The sequence below is a fragment of the Eriocheir sinensis genome, chromosome 39 (assembly GCF_024679095.1).
Source record: "Eriocheir sinensis breed Jianghai 21 chromosome 39, ASM2467909v1, whole genome shotgun sequence".
Classification (NCBI taxonomy): domain Eukaryota; kingdom Metazoa; phylum Arthropoda; class Malacostraca; order Decapoda; family Varunidae; genus Eriocheir; species Eriocheir sinensis.
In genome coordinates, this window is record NC_066547.1 from 15,780,181 (window position 1) to 15,802,466 (window position 22,286).

Below are 22,286 nucleotides of genomic sequence, written 5' to 3' on the forward strand. Positions count from 1 at the left end.
TCATTGTCATTCCCATTCGAAATTACCTTACATAGGACTTTAACTAAACCTTACCTAACCTATCCTTACCTAACTTAACCTAACGTATCCTGGCCTGTTCAAGAATGGTCCCCACATACAAGTAGAGAGATGGGGAATACGCCGCCCGGGAAGGATCGCCGCCGGGGACTTTAATTAATCCGGAAATATTCGCGTCCTGACTAATAAACATTTTAATTTACTCTCTGGAGGAATGTGTAATTATTTCCGGGCTGCAGCAAATGCCTTTTTTCTCTTATCTCGTTGAGCTCTGTTGCTAGTCTTTTTATCTAACATTTAATTGATACTGATGGAGTGTAAGTATTTCCGGGCTGCAGCAAATGCCTTTTTTCTCTTATCTCGTTGTATGTAAGTAAGTAAAGTTGGGGTCACACGCTACAGCTGCGCGTGGCCTCGGTGATCATCTCCGTCCCATTGGCTCTGTAAGCTCTGTTATTGTCTTTTCCTTCTCTTTAACTGATACTGATGGAGAGTAATTATTTCGGGCTCTGTCAAACCAATTTCACTTATCTCGTGCCCTGTAGCTATTTTTTTCTTCCATTTAATTAATACTGATGGAGTGAGCGAGGCAGCGGGTCCCAGGCGGCGAACCCAGGCAATGTAAACACGGTGGCTTCGCTAATCCGTACGCACCATTCCTGTTAGTACGCACATATAGGGAAAAGAAAGAAACCATGGAAAAAATAATCTCTGGCATAAAAAAAAAAACGATCAAAATCAAGAATGTCTGTCAGTCTTGATTTTGACAACTATTTTTTCTATGCCTCATTTAATTATTTTATTCCCATAGTGGATTTGTTTTTTGCTATGCGTGCTAATTGGGGAGATGCGTACGATCTGGGGGACTTTTTTTTACGTTTGGGTCTCGTCAGCTGGGTGGCGGTCTTTTTTTAGGGAGGGGTTGGTGGGTGCCGCTCCCAGCCAGGTAAGTAAGCCCATAATGTTCTTCCCCTTCCAGTATTAGAAAGTTCGTAGGCCTATAATGCTCCTCCCCTTCCTGTAATACAAAGTTCATAGGCCTATTATGTTCTTCATCTTGCAGTATCACAAAGCTCAGTAGTTCAGTGGTAAAGTTTTCAATCATGCAATAAGTAATCTGTTTAGCTTTTTTTACCTTTCAATATGATCAAGTTACTTCCTGCCTCAATACTTCCATAACTTGATCTAAAGAGCTTGCAGAGGGTTAATGCCAGGCGTCAGTGAGCCTCCGGATGAAGCAGAGCGACGAGGGTATCAAGACAACTCTCCAGCTGAAACTGATTGATCCCTCTTCTGGCCGCTCATTACTTTTTTACTGTAGCAGCGCTTGTGTTTGTTTGTTATGCCCTTTCGCTGCTTCCACTGATGTAAAAAAAAGTACAAAAATAAAGGTGTGGAGGCCTCCGTAAAGTTGCCTGCTCACTACTCGTTCCAAATCAGGCAAACTATACACAGAAGGCAAGGGTTGGACTGCTCTCCCGGGGCGGCACACAACCTCCGGCGGACACTGGGCGCACACTTCCTGATGGGTGGACAGGTCACAAGTGTATGGCCACCTCCCATATGTGTCCACTCCGCCTGGGAATCAAACTCGGGATATTTCAATTATGAACTGGAGATGCTAACCACTGTACTGTATATTTGTTAACTGTTTGTGATGTACGGCACTAGTATATATAGGTATCATGTAGATAGAAATGTGTGGAATGCATCCCTATATATATTTAGTGCCTTACATATTTACATTATTAAGTAAATTGAACGAAAGTCGATGTGGGGAGCCTTGGATAGTTTGCCTGACTTTTGCCAAAACAAAGAAAAACTGAACAGGCAATTTCGGAGATCTTTGCATCGCGCTGTGGAACAAGTCAACGCTCTGCTTCATCCAAGGCCTGTCTGTCGCTTCTAATTAAGGGCACCTAGGGACAGCCAGGCTCAGGATACCACGGTAGATAAAGAAATGATGAGTTAATTAATATAACTATTGAGGATATTATATTCTTTCCCTTTGGTTAGGGTGTCACGAGGAATCAGCCTGAGAGGTAAGGCGGGGTATACCTAGGCCAGCTGGGGGGTGGGTGTGTCCAGGCCCAGGCAGGTGTAGGGCAGCTTCGCGTACAGGGGGAGTCTGCTGGTTCGCTCTCACCCTTCCAGTTAGCGCTCATAGAGGGAAAAAATAATATGAAAAAAATTAGCTGCGGTTTGGTAAGGAATTAATCCTGTCAAATTTTGCTTCATTTCTGCGGTGTTCAATTTCTTAATGCAAAATTTGATCAATATTTTCGCTCTCATCCTTCACTGGTAAACTCTAAAACAGCCTTCCTATGACTTAAGTTCTTCCAAGGAGGAATCCCCACGACACCTATAACTACTAAACTGATAGTGCCTTTTAAGTGTCTAGTGTCTTCCCACAAGCGAGGATTTTTATCGGTTTTTCGGTTTGTCTTCTTTACCGTAGAAAATATTAAGCAAAGAATTTTGAATCTGATCAAATCTAAGTAATTTCTAATCAAACCATCCAATTTGACACTAGTTCACTATTCATTTCTCAGCTCAGTAATAATATCCAGAGTAAGTCCATCCCGAGACATGAGTGCTAACTGGAATGAGTGGAGCGAGCGAACAGGCAGACGCCCCCTTACCCTGCTGAGCGAGCCCTCCTACATAGACTAACGGGCCTTGTGTCTGCAGTGATGCCAGAGACCTCGTACCGCTCCTCCAAGTTCTCGGCCAGCAAGTGGGAGGAGCCCGACACTGTCTTCGGCGGCCCCTCGGACAAGAAGCCGTACTCCAAGGTAGAGACTGGTTCTTCATTCTTCTCTACCTATGGTTACACCAACCGAAAGAAGGATTATGTGGCTGAGAAGGTGCGTGATTATTACTACTTCGGGGACAGCGAAAAGGTACTTCGGCCCGTCGGGGGATCCAGCCGCTCTACGCATGGACAGGCTGACAAGGCTTAGTCTCCATAACACCCTTCTCTTAGAGTCCGTCATGACCCCACAACGTGACAACTACAGTCATCTTTCCCCTTAAAACACACGGGTCCCTAGACTATAAAGGGTCACCACCAGCCCTAAACGTGACGCCTCTAGTCATCACCTCCCCCTTAAACACAAGCGTCCGTAGCGTAATGACCCCCACACCGTGACACCGACAGCCATCACCTCCCCCTCCAACACAGCGTCCGTAGCTCCTAAGGTCATGACCCCCAACCCGTGACACCGACAGCCATCACCCCCTCCAACACAGCGTCCGTACCTCCTAAGGTCATGACCCCCAACCCGTGACACCGACAGCCATCACCTCCCCCTAAACACAGCGTCCGTAGCTCCTAAGGTCATGACCCCCAACCCGTGACACCGACAGCCATCACCCCCTCCAACACAGCGTCCGTAACTCCTAAGGTCATGACCCCCAACCCGTGACACCGACAGCCATCACCCCCTCCAACACAACGTCCGTAGCTCCTAAGGTCATGACCCCCAACCCGTGACACCGACAGCCATCACCCCCTCCAACACAGCGTCCGTAGCTCCTAAGGTCATGACCCCCAACCCGTGACACCGACAGCCATCACCTCCCCCTAAACACAGCGTCCGTAGCTCATAGGGCGTCTTCACGTGTAAACAGAGACCCGCCTTCCTTAATGGACGCCTAAACAAACACACGATTCGCCTCATCAAAAACGTACCGTCATCCAGGTCGTTCGTTATGTCGTCCGCCGTTGTGACGTCTGCCGCTGTCGTCCCAGCTAAGAGGGGAGGGTGTGGGCCGTCAGCGGGGAGTGCACGTGGCTGGGGATTTAGACGGTCAAAATAAGGGTCAGTTGGGAGACAATACCCACGTCATGGACTAGACTTAGGGGGTGTGAGGGAGGAGTGGGTGCATAAGTTGTTTGTAGGAGTTATCTAAGGAAGGGATTAAGAAAGGGAGGGAGGGTACAGAAGAGGGAGGATTTAGGGAGGGAGGTCAAAATGAAGAAGAGAGTAAGGCAGAGGAGGTGAAACGGAGGAAGAAACAAAGGAAGGGAGGCAGGACAAAGGGAGGAAGGAAGGGATGCATGAAGAAAAAGAGTAAGAGAGGGAAGGATGGAGAGAAGGAAGATAGAAATAGAGGGCTAAAAATACTGAGGAAAAATAGAATGAAAGAAGAAAAGGAGAAAGAGAGAATGATGAAGAAAAGGAAGAGAAGGAGGAAAGAATAGAAGAAGGGAGGGACAAGCAGGGAGAAAAGGAGGAAGGAAGGGAGGAAGGAAGGGAGGGGCAGGAGGGATGGGATGCAGAACCAAAAACTGACAAAAAAAGGAAAGAAGGGAGGGTTAAGAAGGGAGGGAGAGAGGAAGGGAGGGATAAGAAGGGAGGAAAGAAGGGAGGGAGAGAGGAAGGGAGGGCTGACGACAAACCCGCAAGCACGCAGACACTAAAGAGACGCGCCACTTGACCGTTTGACTAATTAACGCAGAGAGCTCATTAATTACCCTCATTAGCCTGGGAGATAATACGAACCCGAGACGCACACAGCCAGACCAACCCACCCACGCAGCGACCCCCGACCCCCGACCAGCGCCCTAACTAAACCAACACTGAATAAAACACAAACGCCCCTATCTAGCATCCGTAAATCACTCAGGCAGCGTTTCTTGACCTATCCCTCCCCTGCACTGTAGTTTAGGCAGCCCAGAAACCCTTGAATCAGTGTTAGCTTGCTCTGGAGAAGTCAAGCACAATGGAAACTCATCCCACATCCTTAATAGACACACATGGCCCTGTTCAGCCTCCGTAAATAGCTCAGCCAGTGTTTCTTAGCCTTTTCCAGTCTTACCTCTCCTGCACTGTAGTTTAGGCGGCCCATGACCCCTTGAGTCAGTGTCTTAGCTTGCTCTGGAAAAGTCAAACCCAATGGAAACTCGCCCCACACCACTGAAAAGACACAAATGCCCCTGTTCAGCCTCCGTAAATACCTCAGCCAGCGTTTTCTTGACCTGTCCTATTCTCAACACCCCTTCAGTGTGATATAGGCGACCCATAACTCCTTCAATCAGTGTCTTAGCTCGCTCTGGAAAAGTTAAACCTGATAAAAACTCCCCACACCACTAAATAGACACACACGCCTTTTTCAGGCTGCACAAATAACTCAGCCAGCGTTTCTTGACCTGTTCCAGTCTCAACACCACTTCATTGACGTATAGGTAGGCAACCCATAATCCCTTGAGTCAGTGGGCCATATTTTTAAACATATCGGCGTCCAACACATATATTTGACACAGTTTTTGTAGGAGTTTTGGGGATTTCTATGGGTAGTTTTATAACCCTGGTGGTAGTGTGTTCTGTACCAAGAACCAAAAAAAACTTTAGAACTCCACTAATCGCCTTTTTAGAAATAGGTTCCAACACATATCATTTCAGCCCCTGGTTAAGAAACGCTGCCCTTTGTAGAAGCTTAAATAATGTAACCTATAACTGGCAGACTCTGAGCTTAATATAAAAACGCAACATAAATAAATTAATGCTATAAGCAAACAAGTGCTATTGCGTCGCCTAAATCAAGTATACTTTCAACCCTAAATAACAAAAACGTATAGAATCGTAACCTATTTTGATGTTCCAAATAGTCGATAAAGTGATGTCAGCCCGTTGCGCCTCTCTGAACAAGGTCTTTCTATATGCAAACTAACAACTCAAAACAAAAATCGCAGGTAAGTTAATAGCGCTTCTTAATTCTCCACAACAAGACTAACTTCACCTCCAGACACGTAGATGCCCGCCTTAATATGCTGAGCCTCAAGCGCCGTATGCCTAGACTCTGTGTTAAAACATCTTCACACTTCCTGCCTTTCCCTTCACGCATACACTGCCGGGCTCATCATGGACATATTCTGCAACATTTCGGAACCCAAGTACACATATATTTGATAAGGCTTTCGTAGGAGTTTTGAGCATTTCCATGAATAGCTGTATGACCTAGGTGGTAGTTTGACCCTTCTTCTGGACCATGAACTTAAAAAAAAAACTCATTAGAACTCGACTAATCTCCTTTTCGGCCTTCGAAAATAGTTGGTATGAGGGGAGGAAGTGTCTGAGGGTCCTTTTCCTAAAGATTTCGGTGCCCAAGTAGTTACATATATTTGACAAGGCTTTCTTTCGTAGGAGTCTTGAGAGTTTCCATGGATAGCTATATGACCTAGGTGGTAGTTTGTCCCTTCTTCTGTACCATGAATCTAAAAACACACTCATTAGAACCCGACTGATCTCCTCTTCGGCCTTTGGAAATAGTTGATAGTGGAAGCGTCTGACAGTACCGACCTCAGACTACGACCCACAGAGTAATACGGGGAAGGGCGAGGGAAGAGTTTGATGAGAGTGAGTGAGCACGTAATCAGACCGTGGGTGAATGATACACACACACACACACACACACACACACACACACACACACACACACACACACACACACACACACAAACAAACATACTCTCTCTCAACAATAACGGCAAAACAACACGTCAACTAAATCATGGATAACAACGCCATGAGCTGATTACCTAATAGAATCATTTACGCTCAAAAAAACAAACGCGTAATATCAGCAACATGGCGCCGCCGCTGCTCAGCTAAATGGAAAAACACGCTCACAACATTTATTTTTAAACCCTTAATTGCGAACATGCCGGGAGAATGATGGCTATTTCGGAACACTGCGTCGCCCGCTGTACAGGGATAAGTGGGCTATTAAGTGTTAAATATAAGTATGGACGAGACTGAGCGGCCAGTCCATACATGACAGCTTCTGAGAACTCTATTGTTATTAACCTCGGCATTTGTGTTATGCCAGGAAGTGAACATTCAACTATAGAGCGCCTAATATAAGGGATACACATAAATATGAGAGAGACTGTAAGCAGCCAGTCGGTCCCTATATGACAGCTTATGGGAACTACACTGTTATCAACCTCGGTATTGTTTGTTGTGCCAGGAAAGGAAGGATTCAATAGGGCGCCCAATATTGACGGCTACACATGGATAGAAGGGAGACTGTAAGTAGTTAGTTAGTTAGATAGTAAGTAGCCAATCGGTCCGTAAATGGCAACAAAAATCTGCTATTACTCAAGAGCGATGCGTCACAACAAATTAATGAAGCTCTAACGCTAAGCTTCACAGATTGGAAGCCACGACCACAGCCAACACTGCCTCCCGTAAATCAAGCCGCCTCGATTACCTCTAACAACACAAACAGGCCAAACAAATTTGCCCTGATAATCACACGCTGGCCAATTTCAATTAACCTTGCAATAAAAAATATTTATTACTCACAGCAATCATTGTCTGGCGGTAAATCAGGCAAGGCAACTAGACCTTCATAACGCCAACACTCCAGACATTTGCCTTGCTATCAATAATCTAAGGAACCAAACCGAATAATAATAAAAAACACATGCATTACTTTTGAAGCCATCGTAATCTTGGAAAACACTCAGGATGGCTCGATTTGCCTGGTAGTGATAACCTGAAGAACCAAACTTAATAATAAAAGGAAAACATGTACTACTTTTAAAACCATCATAATGGAAAACATTCACGAAGGCTCGATTTGTTTCCACAATACCAAAAGACAATAAAAATCTCACTAACCAAATTTAACTTGGCACATAAGAAGCCCTTCTTGTATATATTATGCAGCCGATCATGCTGGCTACACTCCCTGACAACAGTACAACCAAATTTAACTGTGAAATAAAAGCAAAGATTTCAGTACTTACTCCTTGCCGTTTGTCATCAGTTGTGCCGTGATGAACTCCTCCCTGTGAAAGAAAAGCCTTATTAACGTCGTAAGCTTGGGAACTCTCCTCACAACGACGCAGTTATAGTCCAGGCACAACTCGCATGACCCATCTACACGCCTCATGAAAGTACTAAGAGCTGTGTGAAAGCCTCTCGCGGTCTGGTATAACCCTAACCTACTTGTGAGGTGGTGACGCATCCAGGAGTACGATTAACTTGAGAAAGAAAGCGATGTGGAGGGAAAGAAGGAAAGAAGAAAAGATATGGAGGAACAAATAAGAGCGTAACCTATCGCCACTCATACTGGAAAACCTTGATAGACACACAAAGACGGCTCAACACACGATGCCTCAGTGCCATATAACACTGAGCTCTAATAACAAGGAGGATCATATTGCACAGGGAACGTGACTTAACGACTGGCAGATTCCGATAAGCTTGACCTATACAGAATCGATAAGTGAACTCGCTGAAGCCTAAACACACACACAAAACCTCGAATCATGTCATTAAAATCGCATCTTTTCGCGTGTTTAATGCCTCCTCCTCCTCCTCCCTTTCCCCCTCCTCCTCCTCCTACTTCCCCTTCACCCCTGAACGTGTGTGTGTGTGTGTGTGTGTTCTTCGCCATTGTCTGATCACGTGCTGGACTCGCGATCGCCAGCCAGTACTTCGCCCGGGAATCAAACCCGGGACCTCTCGGTTGTGAAATGAGCGCGGTAACCAATGCGCTATACGGAGATCTGCGGCCGTGTGTGTGTGTGTGTGTGTGTGTGTGTGTGTGTGTGTGTTAGTTTGGTCCTCAGATAATTTATTCATTTCCCTTTCCATACAACACACTATTGACTATGACTCACGCTGCTGATGACTCTACAGACTACCTCAATACCTTAATCTTGTACGTATGTGAACAAGACTCGCTCAACCCACCCAGACCCAGTTACTCCATCATTCATCTGCTAGGTTTAGGAGTTCATGTGTTTATCTAATGACTCACGATGCTGCCGACTCTGATACATTAGTTGTACGCATAGTGAAGAAAACTCGAAAATCCTACCCAGACCAAGGCTTGCTGAGTACCGCTGACCCAAGACGCTGAGATGGTAACGGAAAACTCGGGGAAAATATTAAGCAGTGTTCCGGCGGATTTCTGATAGTTTTTCTTGTTCTCTTATTCCTTCACGTGTTTGACCTAAGCTTACGTAGTCCATCCCCTTCTCCTCCTACCTTACCCCACCCCACCCATACCATTACTCTGATAAAGTTAACCTCGTAAATAAGCCTCTCCCCTCCACATCCTGGCAGCCACCAATAAGATTTAACCTTTCCCAGCATCCAGCAATCACGCTCGGCTCAATTTCAAATGGGGGTGTAGCTTGCAATCCCTTATATGATTCAACCCTTTCCAACACTCACCTATTACGCCAAGCTCAATTTTAATGGCTTACAATTCCCTTACAATTGCCAGTATGATTCAGCCCTCCCAACATTCATCAAGCACATGCAGCCTCGTTTGGGTTGGAGGTCTGGCATGTATGCAGGATGTTTAACGAATAGGCTACATCCAGTGCCGGTAAGAGAAGGGGTACACGCGTGGAAGGTAAAGTAAAAGTTAAATCCATCTCCGTCCCGTTGGCCCTTTAAGTCTGCGGTGGGAGGCTAAGGTGGAGAGGGAATTAGGCTTCTTTGCATCTCTCTCTCTTCCCCTACTCTCGCCCCCTAGCCCTTTAGCAGTGACGAAGTGGCCCCTTAGATGCGACGCAAGAGTGATTTCTTCTCTAGTTTACTACCAACAAAACAAAGGAGTGAAAGACTGTGTGACCGGTGAAATAAGTATCTTTGGTGTAGAGTGTTCGTTAGTATGTAAATGCCATTCCAGACAGTACTGATATCAGGGGAAAATGAATGCAAAAAATTAACTGAATTGCAGAGAGAATAAGTGACCATAAATAATTTGACAGAAGCTGCGTGATGGGAAATTAAGACTACCCAACAAAATAAATGAACTGAAATAAATAAAGAAGAAAAAAATAATGAGTAACTCTAAAGACTTTGACAGAAGCTCATGGTAATTCCTTGGGTCAATTTCTAAGGGTAGTCTTCTTTTACACTGGTATTGATACGTGTTGGAATGGTGCGTACGAACTGGCGAACTCGACCCACTTCGGTGTAGCGGTGATGATACAGTAAGTGGGGCGATGCGGGCACCTCAGCCACAGCCACAGCCACACTCGGGGGTAGGGAGGAGGGAGGCAGGGAGGGAAGGGAATGAGGAAAGTGAGAAACGGTAAAGAACGTCACACAAAGTTTAGTCAAGTTCTTGGGTCTCTCTCTCTCTCTCTCTCTCTCTCTCTCTCTCTCTCTCTCTCTCTCTCTCTCTCTCTCTCTCTCTCTCTCTCTCTCTCTCTCTCTCTCTCTCTCTCTCTCTCTCTCTCTCTCTCTCTCTCTCTCTCAATGTTTATCTATCTATCTTTCTTTATCTCAATCTATATCTATCTCTCTATCTTCATATATTTATCTTTCTCTATCTCTATCTATCTATCGTTATCACTCTCTCTGTTAATTAAGGTCACAGACACTCATAGACTCACTCACAACGTACATGTTTTTCCTTGGCTCACTTCCCTCGCTGACTACCACCTACTAATCTGACTTCGCCTTCAGCCTCTTCGTTCTCTGACCACAGACCTCACACCCATGCACTCGAAACTACCCCTTCCTCCTTTATGTATTATTTTATCTACTCCACTGACTGACCATTTACTAATCTTGCTTTACTTCCAGCCTTATGTATTACTATTTTTTTCCACCTCCTCCGTCTGTCTCTCTCACAGTCTCTTATTAAGTTATTTTTAGCCCTGGCGCCATTATCTTATTATTCTTATATTTCTTTCCCCATAATTCCAGCTTTCTTTTGAATCTGAGCAACAATTTTCCATCCAGATGAGTTTATAATGGCCGCCTTTCTTTATGCCGTGACTAGTGAAGGAACAACAGGAATATAAACGGCTCCGGCAGCACGGGATCCGATAATCTGTGAGATGGAAACTCGATTAGAGAAGTTTGGTAGTCTGAAGGCTGGAAGGGACGGAGTTGGATCGTGCTCTAATGTGCTCCTTTATATTCCTATTGTTGCCTTTAGCTTCTTCAAATGCATTCAACCATTTGATATTAATGTGCTCAAAACACACTGCAACAGAATACCACGAGTACACTAAACTATAACTCACATAGCGTAGCACTTAACGCAACGCGTTCAAAACATAGCCCAAAAAATTATAAATTATTTCACACACACCACCACCACCACCACCACCACCACCAGGATAAGCACACGCCTGGCAACTGTCAACGCTATTATTTAATAATCTTCTCTTATCTACCAAATGGCATCCCAGGGAACCGCTGTTGCTCGCTCGCTCGCTCACTCGGCAATACTGGGAAGGTTTGTTTACATTTGTTCCCCACGCGTTGTCTGCGTGAGTGTTCATGAGATGATGATGGTGATACACAAGCCAATGAATGCCATTTGTGAGCATAATGTGATACAAGGGATGCTGGGCCGGGCTTTCTTTCTTACTCTTAATACTAAGACCTGTTTCCCAAGTCATTCTCTCGATGCAAACTCGCAGTCACACGCGAACAAATGCGAACTGTTTGCACTCACGGCCATGCAGATACGAAGGCAATCACTCCACGCTATTAGTCGAGTAAATTTGCTTCTGACGTGATTAATTAAGGCGCCTGATAACTGGCTGCTGGCTGGCGGGTGAGCGAGGCGGGCAGCACCGCTTCCTTTGGGCGCCGACCCTCCGCTGTAACGCCCCGTGACCTCCACTAACAAGCACTCTCTGCCCGCCCAGGACTCAGGACGGGTGCGGTTCGACAGCAGCGCCCGCAAGGTGAGCCGCCCGCCGCCCAACGCTGCCCCGACCCCCCCATGGACGGGGCGTCGCGGCGGGTGGACGGTGCTGGCCGGGACGTCCCGCAAACTTGACTTGTACTGAGTGTGGCGCCTCTCAGGTGTCCCATTTGGCAATGACAAATGTCACGTAAAAGTATGCTGTCATGAGTCAATGTTTTTACTGGACGTCCAGCCTTGCGCCGTCCATCCTGGGGCCTCGACCCCTTGGCAAGGGCAAACAAGCAGCGGCCGCCATGCTGCAAACTTTCCCGGGCACTGGGCCGGCTTTTTTTTCCCTAGAACTTGACTTTCTTATTGCTCTGTGTTGTGTCTGTCCCTGAGTGGCACCGTCCCGTTCTGGCCATTTGTACCCCTGTGTACCCTTCCACGAGGACCACGGCACCGGCACCTCCGCAGCGCCCTGTCTGGCAGTGGTCCTGCTGGGGAGAGGCCGCTCGACCACTTCCAGACAACAATCATCATGTTTGTTGGTGCGAACGACACCGCCTTTCTTAGTGTATAAATGACTTTTTCGATAGCACGACACCACCCGCAAGATTCTTGCTTAAAAGTTGTTATTTCTGAGACTTGATTTGCGATATTTTATCTCGCATAAGTGAGCGTGTGTGTGAGTCTGAATCCTGCTGAATAACATTCGTGATTGGTAGACAAGACTAAAGCCTAATTATAAAATATGATTTCAAATGTTAACAAGTTTTCCTTCACGTCGGTAAAGATTATAATAACCTCTTTGCCTTCAAAGTTTTCTTCACCTTGATTAAAGCGTCCGTTGAGTGGGAGGACAGACTCAAACTCCTCGGGTGCCGGGTGCCGGATGCCGGGGCCGCCTCAATCCTGGCAGTGGCCGTGACACACTGCTGCGCTTTCCCCTTGACCCTGTCCTTCAGCGACTTTGCGTGACGTACTTCCTTGGCGTGAGGGACGACCCCGGGTGTTGCGTAGCTATAGTGGTCGTGTCTTCGTGGTAGCCGAAGCTTTGGTGGTCAGCGATACGAGTTCAGAGGTTTTCTGATAGTCTGTCGTCTTCACTATATATGGAAGGCGTAGTGTGTCCGTTTTTATAGCAAATAGCATTCCAGAAGTCAGAGTCAGTGTAGCCTTAGTGGGGCTTGAGATAGATGTTAGCCAGTAGTCGCGTTCTGTCTCGCTCCTCCACGCCGAGCGCTCACCCTCCCTCCCCCACAGGCCATCACTGACGGCACCAGCGAAGAGGTCAGCGAAGAGAAGAAGGAGCGCAGGAAGAAGAAGAAGTCCAAGGAGCGTGACGTGCCTGAGGCCTCCACTGACGCTGCCTCGGCGTCCGCCACCGCCGCCGCCGACCACTCCACCTCAGAGGCGGACCCTGTCTCTGCCACGACCGACGAGGCCGGCACCGGCGACGCCGCCGAGGACGAGAAGGAGCGTAAGAGGCAGGAGAAGAAGAAGAGGAAGGCCGAGCGCGAGGCAGCTGCCAAGGCCGCCATGGAGGCCGAGTTGGCCGCACTTGCTGCCGCCGAGGCCGAGCTGGCTCGTCTGGAGGCCGAGAGCAACAAAAAGGAGGCCCCCGCCCCCGCCCCCGCCCCCGCCGAGGCTGCCCCTGCCGAGGCCGCCCCCGCTGAGGTGAAAAGTGAGTCCGCTGCCGAAAAATGTGAGTCATCGACTGAGGTGGTGTATGAGGGTGTGTGTGTGACGCCTGAGCTGGCCCCCCCCCAGACCCCCCCACAGGTCCCCCCACAGGAGCCGCAGGTCCCCGAGGAGCCACCAGCCGCCCAAGAGACAGAGCAGGCTGTGGAACCTCAAGCCGAGGAGCCCCAGCCGGAGCCGCCCGCGCCGGAGGAGCCCATCCCTGAGGACCTCCCTCCACTGAAGGATACCCGAGTGGAGCCTCCTGCAGTGGAGGAGCCTCAGGCTGAGCCCCCCGCCGAGGAGCCTCCGGCTGAGGTGGCCCCGGAAGAGTCGCCGGCGGAGCTTCCGGTAGAGTCTCCGGCCGAGCCCCCGGCTGAGGAGGCCTCGGCTGAGCCTCCCGTCGAAGAGGCACCAGTAGATTCTCCGGCCGAGCCTCCGGTTGAAGAGGCTCCGGCAGAGTCTGCAGTTGAGGAGGCTCCGGTTGAGTCTGCTGTTGAAGAGGCTCCGGTAGAGCCAGCAGCTGAGGTGCCACAAATGGAAGAGCCTCAGACAGAGCCCACAGTGGAGGAGCCCCAGGTTGAGGAGCCAAAGCCTGAGCCCCCAGTGGAGGCTCAGGTGGAGGCAGCCTCGGTGGAGGAACCTGTGGAACAGGTGGATGAGCCTGGCTCGGCGCCTCGCCGTCGCCCTGCCTTAGACGAAGACGCGGGGTGGCTGGATGCCTGGGACGGGGAGGCCGCGGCTGCGGAGGCCGGCGCCCAGGAGGCGGGGCCACAGCTAGGTTAGTCGGCCGCCAGTCACCACTCACCGCTCCGCCGCCAAGCTCAACGACGTCGTCTTTATTTTCTCTCTGTCCCTTCATCTTCCCTACCCTACCCTACCCTGCCCTGCCCTGCCAACCCTCAACTCGCGGCAAAGCCTCAGCAGGGCGCCTCGTCCCCTGCTTTTGTTGCTGCTGGGGCGTTGCCTGTCCGCCTAAACTGGTAGTTTGACTGAAAAACGTCCCAAACTTGACTTTGAACACTCTTCCTTCACTGTAACGTCTTCACAGTCAGCTCTTGAAAGTATTCAATGTTTTCAGTTAGACGCCAAACTTGCATGACCTTAAACCCGCGGCGAGGCGCCTCCCCTCCCGCCCTGGCCGAGCAGTCATCAACGGCAACTTTGCTCCCATACTTAACTCCTGACTGCCTCAGGGGAGGGAGAGTGTCTCGTCCGCACGTAGAACGGCTTTTTATTTCAGTAATTAAGTTAGTTAGTTTACCATTAAACTTTATGCTACTCACGACAGACTAATGATCATTCTCTTCGTTTTGTAAGTCGCTGCGCTACACAAGACGGCCTGAGATCATGTACAAACGATGCACGACTCACACAGTTACGTTGAGTACAAAACGAATCGAGCTGTACCATCCAAGACGGCCTGAGATCACAGAGAAGTGATAAAGCACAAGACAAATGACCAGACACCTAAACCAACTGATATTTTGTTGTTATTGTAGCTGTTGGAGATCAAAGTCAATGTATGAAGTATGCATAACCTATTCTGGCGCGATTCACCAGAGGCAGCTCATACAATACAGAATAAACAATACTCAAAACAAGAGTAGACTGGATTGTTGCTACTGCTAAATCATATAAAATAGTATGTATATAATCTGTTCTGCCGTGATAGACACAAGGCACATAATTTTCACATAAACTCAAGCATAGAGACATAATATAAGCCACCTGTCAGCATCTCAGAGCCACGTACAGCTTCTACGCTTTTATTTTGCCATTAATTTACTTTACTGAGTTTATTGAGTTTACCGAGTTATTGTTTAGTGTTACTTTGGCAGCTTCACTCACTCACTCACTCAGTTGGCTTCCACCTTGATTTGGAGAGTTGTTTCTTTTCTTTGGCTAACATCTCGACGCCCCGAATAGAGTGACAGCACGCGTGAGCTTTGTCCCTTTGCTTCCATTCTAGCCGAGTAAAAGCTGCCAATTCTTCACCTTTCCCCCGGATCTATCATCGGTATGTATCGTTTTGCTCCCCTTTCTTGTGTTTTTTCTTTATTTTTCTTTATTTTTCAACCGTTTTTAGTTTAGTTTTTCTTGATTTTTCCTTTATCCCGTTTCTTGTGTTTTTTTTTCGAGATTTTTCTTTATTTTCAACCATTTTTAGTTTAGTTTTCTTGATTTTTACTTTATATCCCGTTTCTTGATTTTTTTCCGAAATTTGCCTTTGTTTTCCATTATTTTTCGACAATTTTAAGTTTTGTTTCTCATGATTTTCCTCTGTCATAGGTGAGCTTCTTTTCGTTATTATTACTCCCTTATTATTACTGTTAGTTTCTCTTTTATTTATTTAATTTTCACACTATTCATAAGTTATATTCTTCATTTCCCTCTCCAATAGTCAAGTATCATATTATCGTTATATTTTTGCTCCTTATTTTGAGTTTCCTTTTATTTTTCAAGCATTTGCAAGTCAACCTTCCTTTCCCTCTTAATATGTATGTATGATTTTATTTTTACGATCATTTTCCACTCCTTTCTTAAGTTTACTTCTTCTTTTTCACCTTCCTTAATCCACCATTTTTAATTATTCAATGTCTGCTTTATTTTGGGGTTCAGTTTTGCCTCCCTTACTCCTATTTATGTCATCAAGAAATTTCCTTATCCATATTTCTCTTTTGTATCTTCATTTTCCGTTTTCCCTTCATTTGTCCACCTTTTTGTTGCTTCTTCAGTGTCCTGTTCAGTTAAATTCTTATTCCTTTATTCTGATCTATGGCATTATAAACCCCATTCTATGTGTTTATTTTCTGTACGTCTCTTCCTTATCACTGTGCCGTAGTCCTTGCTTACGTACCCTTCCCTACAACACATTTTTTCTTCTCTACATAAACTTGCGTACGTACAGTTGCGAGCAAAGAGTATAGATCCACTTTATATTATACTTGTTACTCTGTGGCTCATTTTTACATAGTTAGCATCCTTCCCCGAATTTCCTATCTCTTTTTTTCACTCTTTCTATATTAGTTCATTCTCCCACTCTTCTCTTTTCTCTTTTGTATAATTAGTCTTCCCTCCGTCCCCATCAGTTCATTCCCCGACTCTCCTCTCTCCCGTGTTCCATGGTTAATCTTCCTTCCTAATCAGCGCATCTCCCTTTCTCCACTGTTAGTCTTCCCTCCTCCCCCCTCAATTAATTCCCCGATTCTCCTCTCTCCCTCTCTCACTCCCCCTTTACTCTCCTTCTCATGGGACTTGTCGTAAGGGAAGACACAACCGAGTAACAGCGAGTATAGGAGTAAAGTGGATCGCTACTTTTGCCTACAACTACACCTCTCTCAGAACCTCTTTTCCCATGAGCTCTTCCTACACTAAACATACCTACAAGCCGCCGCACCCAAACCCATTTTTCTATTCAGCACTTTTTACACTCTTCATGTATTTCAACCTATACCAATTTTAAAAGTCTGGAGTCACTATGCTGTTTTTGAAGGTTGACTCATTTTTGTGCTCTCCGTGCCCTGTCCGTGACCTGACCTCATGTTTTGGACTTACACAGCTGCCCTAAGTGACCTTGGAGATGTGCTTGTGACTGTCCCCTCTCTGACCTGACAATAAATGGTGTGGTGACCCATGTTAACTGTGATCCATAGTTGACGTTTCTAACTGTCCTCCACGCGTGACTGGTAACTCCTGCAAGGTGGTGACAACACAAATAATCTCTGGTGAACTAAATACTACGAAACTAAACACCAAACCTGACACTCACAAGGTTGTAGTAAAAGGATCTGACCCAAGTAATCGGTGAACCTTTCACATAAATACGTAGACTAAGAACTAAACCTCACGCGGTGTAAATAATGAATACTAAACGTTACCAGACTAAACAGCAAGTCTTCTCGCACGCTAAGTTTAAGGTTTAACATAAAAATCATTACTACCATTCTCCTCTAAATAAAACTCCACAACTTACATGTATAAATTAGTTTTAATATGTCTCTTACTTTTAATCTTAAGTCGTGTATTGCCCAAGGAATTGTGAGCGTATGTTTATAATGATGCTCGTCCGTTCTTACAGGGTACCAAGCTATGTAACTCACAACCACTTTTTAAACCTAGGCATAAACTTATTCCACAAAATAATCATAAATAATTCGCTAAAAAGTATAATAAAACTTTTTCATCGTGATTTAGCTCTCACTTAGTCAAGGTTGCACATAAAAAAAAAACTCGATGATAAAAAAATAATCTCCGTGGCCGTCGATTAATCAGCATCACTACATATAAAAACGACGTAAAACTCCAATGAAAAATATTTATGAGTCTCAGTGTTCAGAAAGAATGGCATACTTTTTTCAATTAACGCTGAATCATTTTCCACACACAAGCACGGCCATTATGGGGAACAGAAAAAAAACTATATAATTACACAGAAAATCACTACAAAATGTTGAGAGGCTTTCTAAATACATAAGCCTGTTGGTTACGCTGAAATCTCTTGATAGGAACTGTAAATAATGATTGAAAATGAATAAATAAAATCTAATACCATCTCATACTCGTCACTAGAATAGGTAATGTACGGGGAAAATTTCTATACCAGTCAACACCACCACCACCACCACAACACAACCACCACCACCAGTAAAACAACACCATCAACACCGCTTAGAAGGTAAACACCGCAATTAGCCACTCAGACAGTCAGTTCAGTCAGTCAGCCACTCTATCAGTCAGTCAGTCAGCCACTCAGTTAGCCATTTAGTTACCCACTCAGTCAGTCAGCCAGTCAGTTAGTCAGTAAGCCACTCAGTCAGTCAGTCACACACTTAGGCAGTCAGCCATTCACTCGGTCACCCAGTTAGTCAGTCAGTCAGGCAGTCAGTCAGCCACTCAGTTAATAACACAGTCAACTGGTCGGGCAGTCAATTAGCTACTCAGTCAGTCAGTCAGTTGTCCAACCAGTCAGTCAGTTACCCAGAAAACCAGCATCAGTCAGGTAGTCAGTCAGCCACACAGTCAGTCCCCCAGCTAGTTAGTCAGTCAGTCAGTCGACCACACAGCCAATCAATCAACCAGTCAGTCATTACCAGCCCTCACCTCCCCCCCCCCGCTGAATATGCTACAAAGAAAAGGGTCTCTTACATCGAATACCCCAAAATTATTCCTCCCTTCCTCCCTCCCTCCATCTGTTTCCTTCCCTCTCTCCCGACCTCTCCTTCCCTCCCTCCTTCCTTCCCTTCCTCCTCCTCCGTCAAATCCCTTCGACAAGAAAAGGGAGCCATCACTGCCTCGCCCCAGTATTAAAGATCAAAGAAAAGGAAAAGCAAGACAGCCCCATTTTTCCATGATCACCTCGCCCTGTCTTCCTTTCCATAAACATTTTGTCCTTCATCTTTTTTCCTTTTTTCTCTTTCCTTCCATTTTTGTTTATCTCCTCCTATCAACAACTCCTCTTCTCCTATCCTCCTTTTCCTCCTCTTTCTTTTCTTTTTATCTCTTTCCTCTTACATATTCTCCTCCTTGTCTTCTCGCTCATCTTCTTTCTCTTTTTCTCTTTCCTTCTATTTTAATTTATCTCCTCGTATCAAACAACTCCTCTTCTCCTATCTTCTTTTTCCTCCGCTTCCTTTTATTCACTCTCCTCCTTTTCTCCTAGTTCATCTCCTCTCGTTCCCTTTCTCCTCATCTCCTTAAGAAAAGCGCAGGAACTTGCATCTTCTCCTCCTCCCAAATATCTCCTTCTCTTCTCCCTTCGTTCCTTCTTCATCTCATCTCGTTCCCCTTCGTTTCCTTTCCTCCTGACATATTAACGAAACCTCTTGTAAATCTCCTCCTCTTCCCCTACAAAATCTATGTATATCTCCTCTTTTCACTTCTTTCCTTATTCATCCCATCTCGTTCCCCGTCTTTTCCCTTCCTCCTGGCAAATTAACAAAACCTCGTGCGCGGTTTTCTAGGAACAGACGCGATCCCGGAGCCGGCCACCAGCACAGCCGAGGAGGCCAGGCTGGGGGCGCAGGAGGACACCGAGGCAGCAGCCGAGTACACCGCCACCACCACCGACGCCGCTGACACCACCACCCACGACCCAGAAACCGCCGCAGTCGCCGACATCGCCGCTCACACAGAGGCTGACGATCATGCTGACGCTCCCCCGCCCGCCAGGTTCGACGAGGAGGCTGAATAAGTGCTGTTCCCATCACCACCACTATCACCACCACCACCACCACCACAGCCTTGCCACACCGTCAGCCTCCCCTCTGCTTTCACGGCTGAACTCTCTGCTTTGTGTACTGGATGAGTGTTTTAGCTGCTGGCAATGTCTCCTTTACTACCTGGGGGCGTGTGTAGCGCTCCTCTGTACGGTGCTTGTAGCCTTGTCAACACTTCCAAAACTCTCACACCCAGGGACAGTTCATATAGCTCTCCTGTACATCACGAGTTCTCATAACATCAACACCATATATTATACATTCAGCATCGCAAGAACTCCAAGACCCAAACATCTGAGGAGCTGCCAAAGGTCTGCTCTGCGTTACATCTGCGAGTCTTGTAACATTAAACGTCCCTGGTTACAAAATCCTATACATATTTAATTGAAAAACTTAAAAAAACTTTAATAGAGAAGTCATACCGTGTGGCATTGCTCAAAATAGATCGTGAAACATATTAAAAAGGCTGATAGAGGGGTCAAAATATATTATAATAGGTCGAAATAATAGGTCGTGACGCTAAAGGCATTCACCACAAAGCTAGAAACGATGGGGAATGAAAATGTCTTACTCTTCTCCTAATATGAAGTCACAAAGCTAAAAATACTGATCACAAAGCTATAAAAGATATGGGAATAAAAATGTGTTACCTTCCTCCTAATAAAAAGTCACGAAGCTTAAGTGTTGATCGCAAAGCTAGAAATATCGATCGCCAAACCCCAACGCGTTACACTCTAGGCCTGCGAGGCGACACCCGTTTGTATGTATTATAATAGGCTTTCTGTCGTCGGATTCTGGAGTGGTTGTGTGACGTCCTTGGTCTCGGCTCCTCGGCTCCTCCACCCTTCAGGCCGCCCCAACCGACCTAACGCCCGCGGGAATGCTAGACCGCCGGGACGCGTCTGAAGGGGAGAGCGGCGAGGAGAACTGAGTGCGTCCGTGTCTTTGCTAGTTACTTTGTTTATCTCCTGAGTAGTGAGTGGAGGAACGACACACCGAACGGCAACTGTAGGTCAAGTAATTAAATGAACATCCAGAACGGCAAAAGGTCACAGTAAATGATCAAATGAAACTCTAGCAAGGCGAAGGGATTTAAATAGTTAATTGAATGCTAAGAACGGCAACAACAACAACTATATCGTCAACTGTGAATGAAAATGCAATAAGATAATCATGATACTCAAATAAATGTCTAGAGCAGGAACAATAAAGTCAAATGAATGTTTAGAGCAGCCATAACAAGAATGAAAGTCAACGCTGATAAGACATAATACATAATAGCTACACATAACAGTCGTTTTTTGCGGTCAGGGAGATACCAAAGGGATGAATATAAGATTATTCCTCAAATACAAGAAAACGCTCCCATAATCTTAAGCGAAAAAGACATAATACACACACATTGGTCGTTTTTATGCTTACGGAGCTGTACAGACCAAGGGATGAACACAAAATTATCCCTCAGACACAACAATCTGCTCCAATAATATTAAGCGGAAAGAGCTGCCCGTAATGTAGGTCTAGCCAAGAGGTGCCGTTCGTGTGCCGTGTGTGTGGGGTGTGTCGCTGGGTCCTCAGCCTCCTCCTCCTCCTCCTGCCCCTTCCCCCTCGTCACCACCGCCCCCAGCCTGCCAGTCGTCGGCCAGGCGTCAAGGGCCACGGAAGGGGTGATGCTCGACCCGCCAGCCTCACTCAGCTGTTGTATGATCCTTCCTCTCCCTCCGTGGGTCGGAAACGAAACACACGAACACACACACACAATCATCTTCGTACACATACACTGCAAGACAATTCACAAGCAAGCAACTAAGCCCACACAAACGAAAACACAGCAACCTTCCCTACACATACACACACGCACATACACACACATAAACTATCCATTATGATGTTGAACAAGCTCCTAAGAGAAAAATTCAAACTGGGCTTGTGTGAAATCTACTCCAAAACCTAGTCCGGCACATGTTATAAAAGCAGGGAAAAAATACATAATAATCTGGAATCTTGGCCTGTCGGAATCTTTTTTTCTTATGCACCCTCCTCGAGAGTTACTATTATAATGTCTTGTTCACAATAAAGATTATAACCACACTGAAAAAATATTGGCTTTTTTCTTAAGTCACTGGAGTCACAAGAGTACGACAGCGTATCTCTGCTAACCCAAACTAACATCTCCGAGACGCAATGGTTTAACGTCTGATTTCAACTACTGTGATGTACTATCGATTATATTTTGTCACTGATCACCCATGCATTTGCCTTCCCGCCAACATTAACATCTGCTAAACACACTTAATAATATTTCTGGAGTTTCACGATACACATATTTGGTCACAATAAGCCCAGAATGATTAAGAGTATTCATGGATTTACCTCACCATAAACATCGGCGCTCGCTCATACACTAACGACTTGCATCCCTGCTAACAGACAGAACTAAATACATGTATGGGCTTACCTATATATGTATGTATGTTTGTTTATGCATGTATGTATGTATGTATGTATGTATGTATGGATCTATATATATATGTATGTGTGTATGTATGTATATATGTATATCTATCAATCCATCCATCCATCTATCTATCTGTGTATCTATCTATCTATGTGTATGTGTGAGCCTTTTGCAAGACTACAGCGCTAACTGCTTCCTTGGTTGCTAAAAACTAAGTTAAGTATCTCTCAGCACGTATTTTCGGAGCACTTTAATGTCTCCCAACACACCAGCCACTTTACTTT

General features: G+C 46.1%; 1 protein-coding gene across 30 annotated transcripts in view; it reads left to right on the forward strand.

The window, feature by feature from the left end:
* The window catches only part of LOC127009077 (uncharacterized abhydrolase domain-containing protein DDB_G0269086-like), a 96,734-nt gene extending 75,090 nt beyond the window's left edge, over nt 1-21,644 (forward strand). For 15 of the 30 annotated variants that reach the window (XM_050881841.1, XM_050881840.1, XM_050881844.1 and 12 more), the window contains 4 exons: nt 2,710-2,921; nt 11,663-11,701; nt 12,910-13,330; nt 19,290-21,644. In XM_050881841.1, the coding sequence (XP_050737798.1) occupies nt 2,710-2,921; nt 11,663-11,701; nt 12,910-13,330; nt 19,290-19,519 (902 nt within the window). In that variant the 3' untranslated portion in view covers nt 19,520-21,644. Of the gene's footprint in view, nt 1-2,709; nt 2,922-11,662; nt 11,702-12,909; nt 13,352-15,298; nt 15,347-19,289 lie in introns of all 30 variants that reach the window. The other 15 variants (XM_050881824.1, XM_050881820.1, XM_050881826.1 and 12 more) reach the window with 6 other exon arrangements.
* Nucleotides 21,645-22,286: the final 642 nt, after the last annotated feature.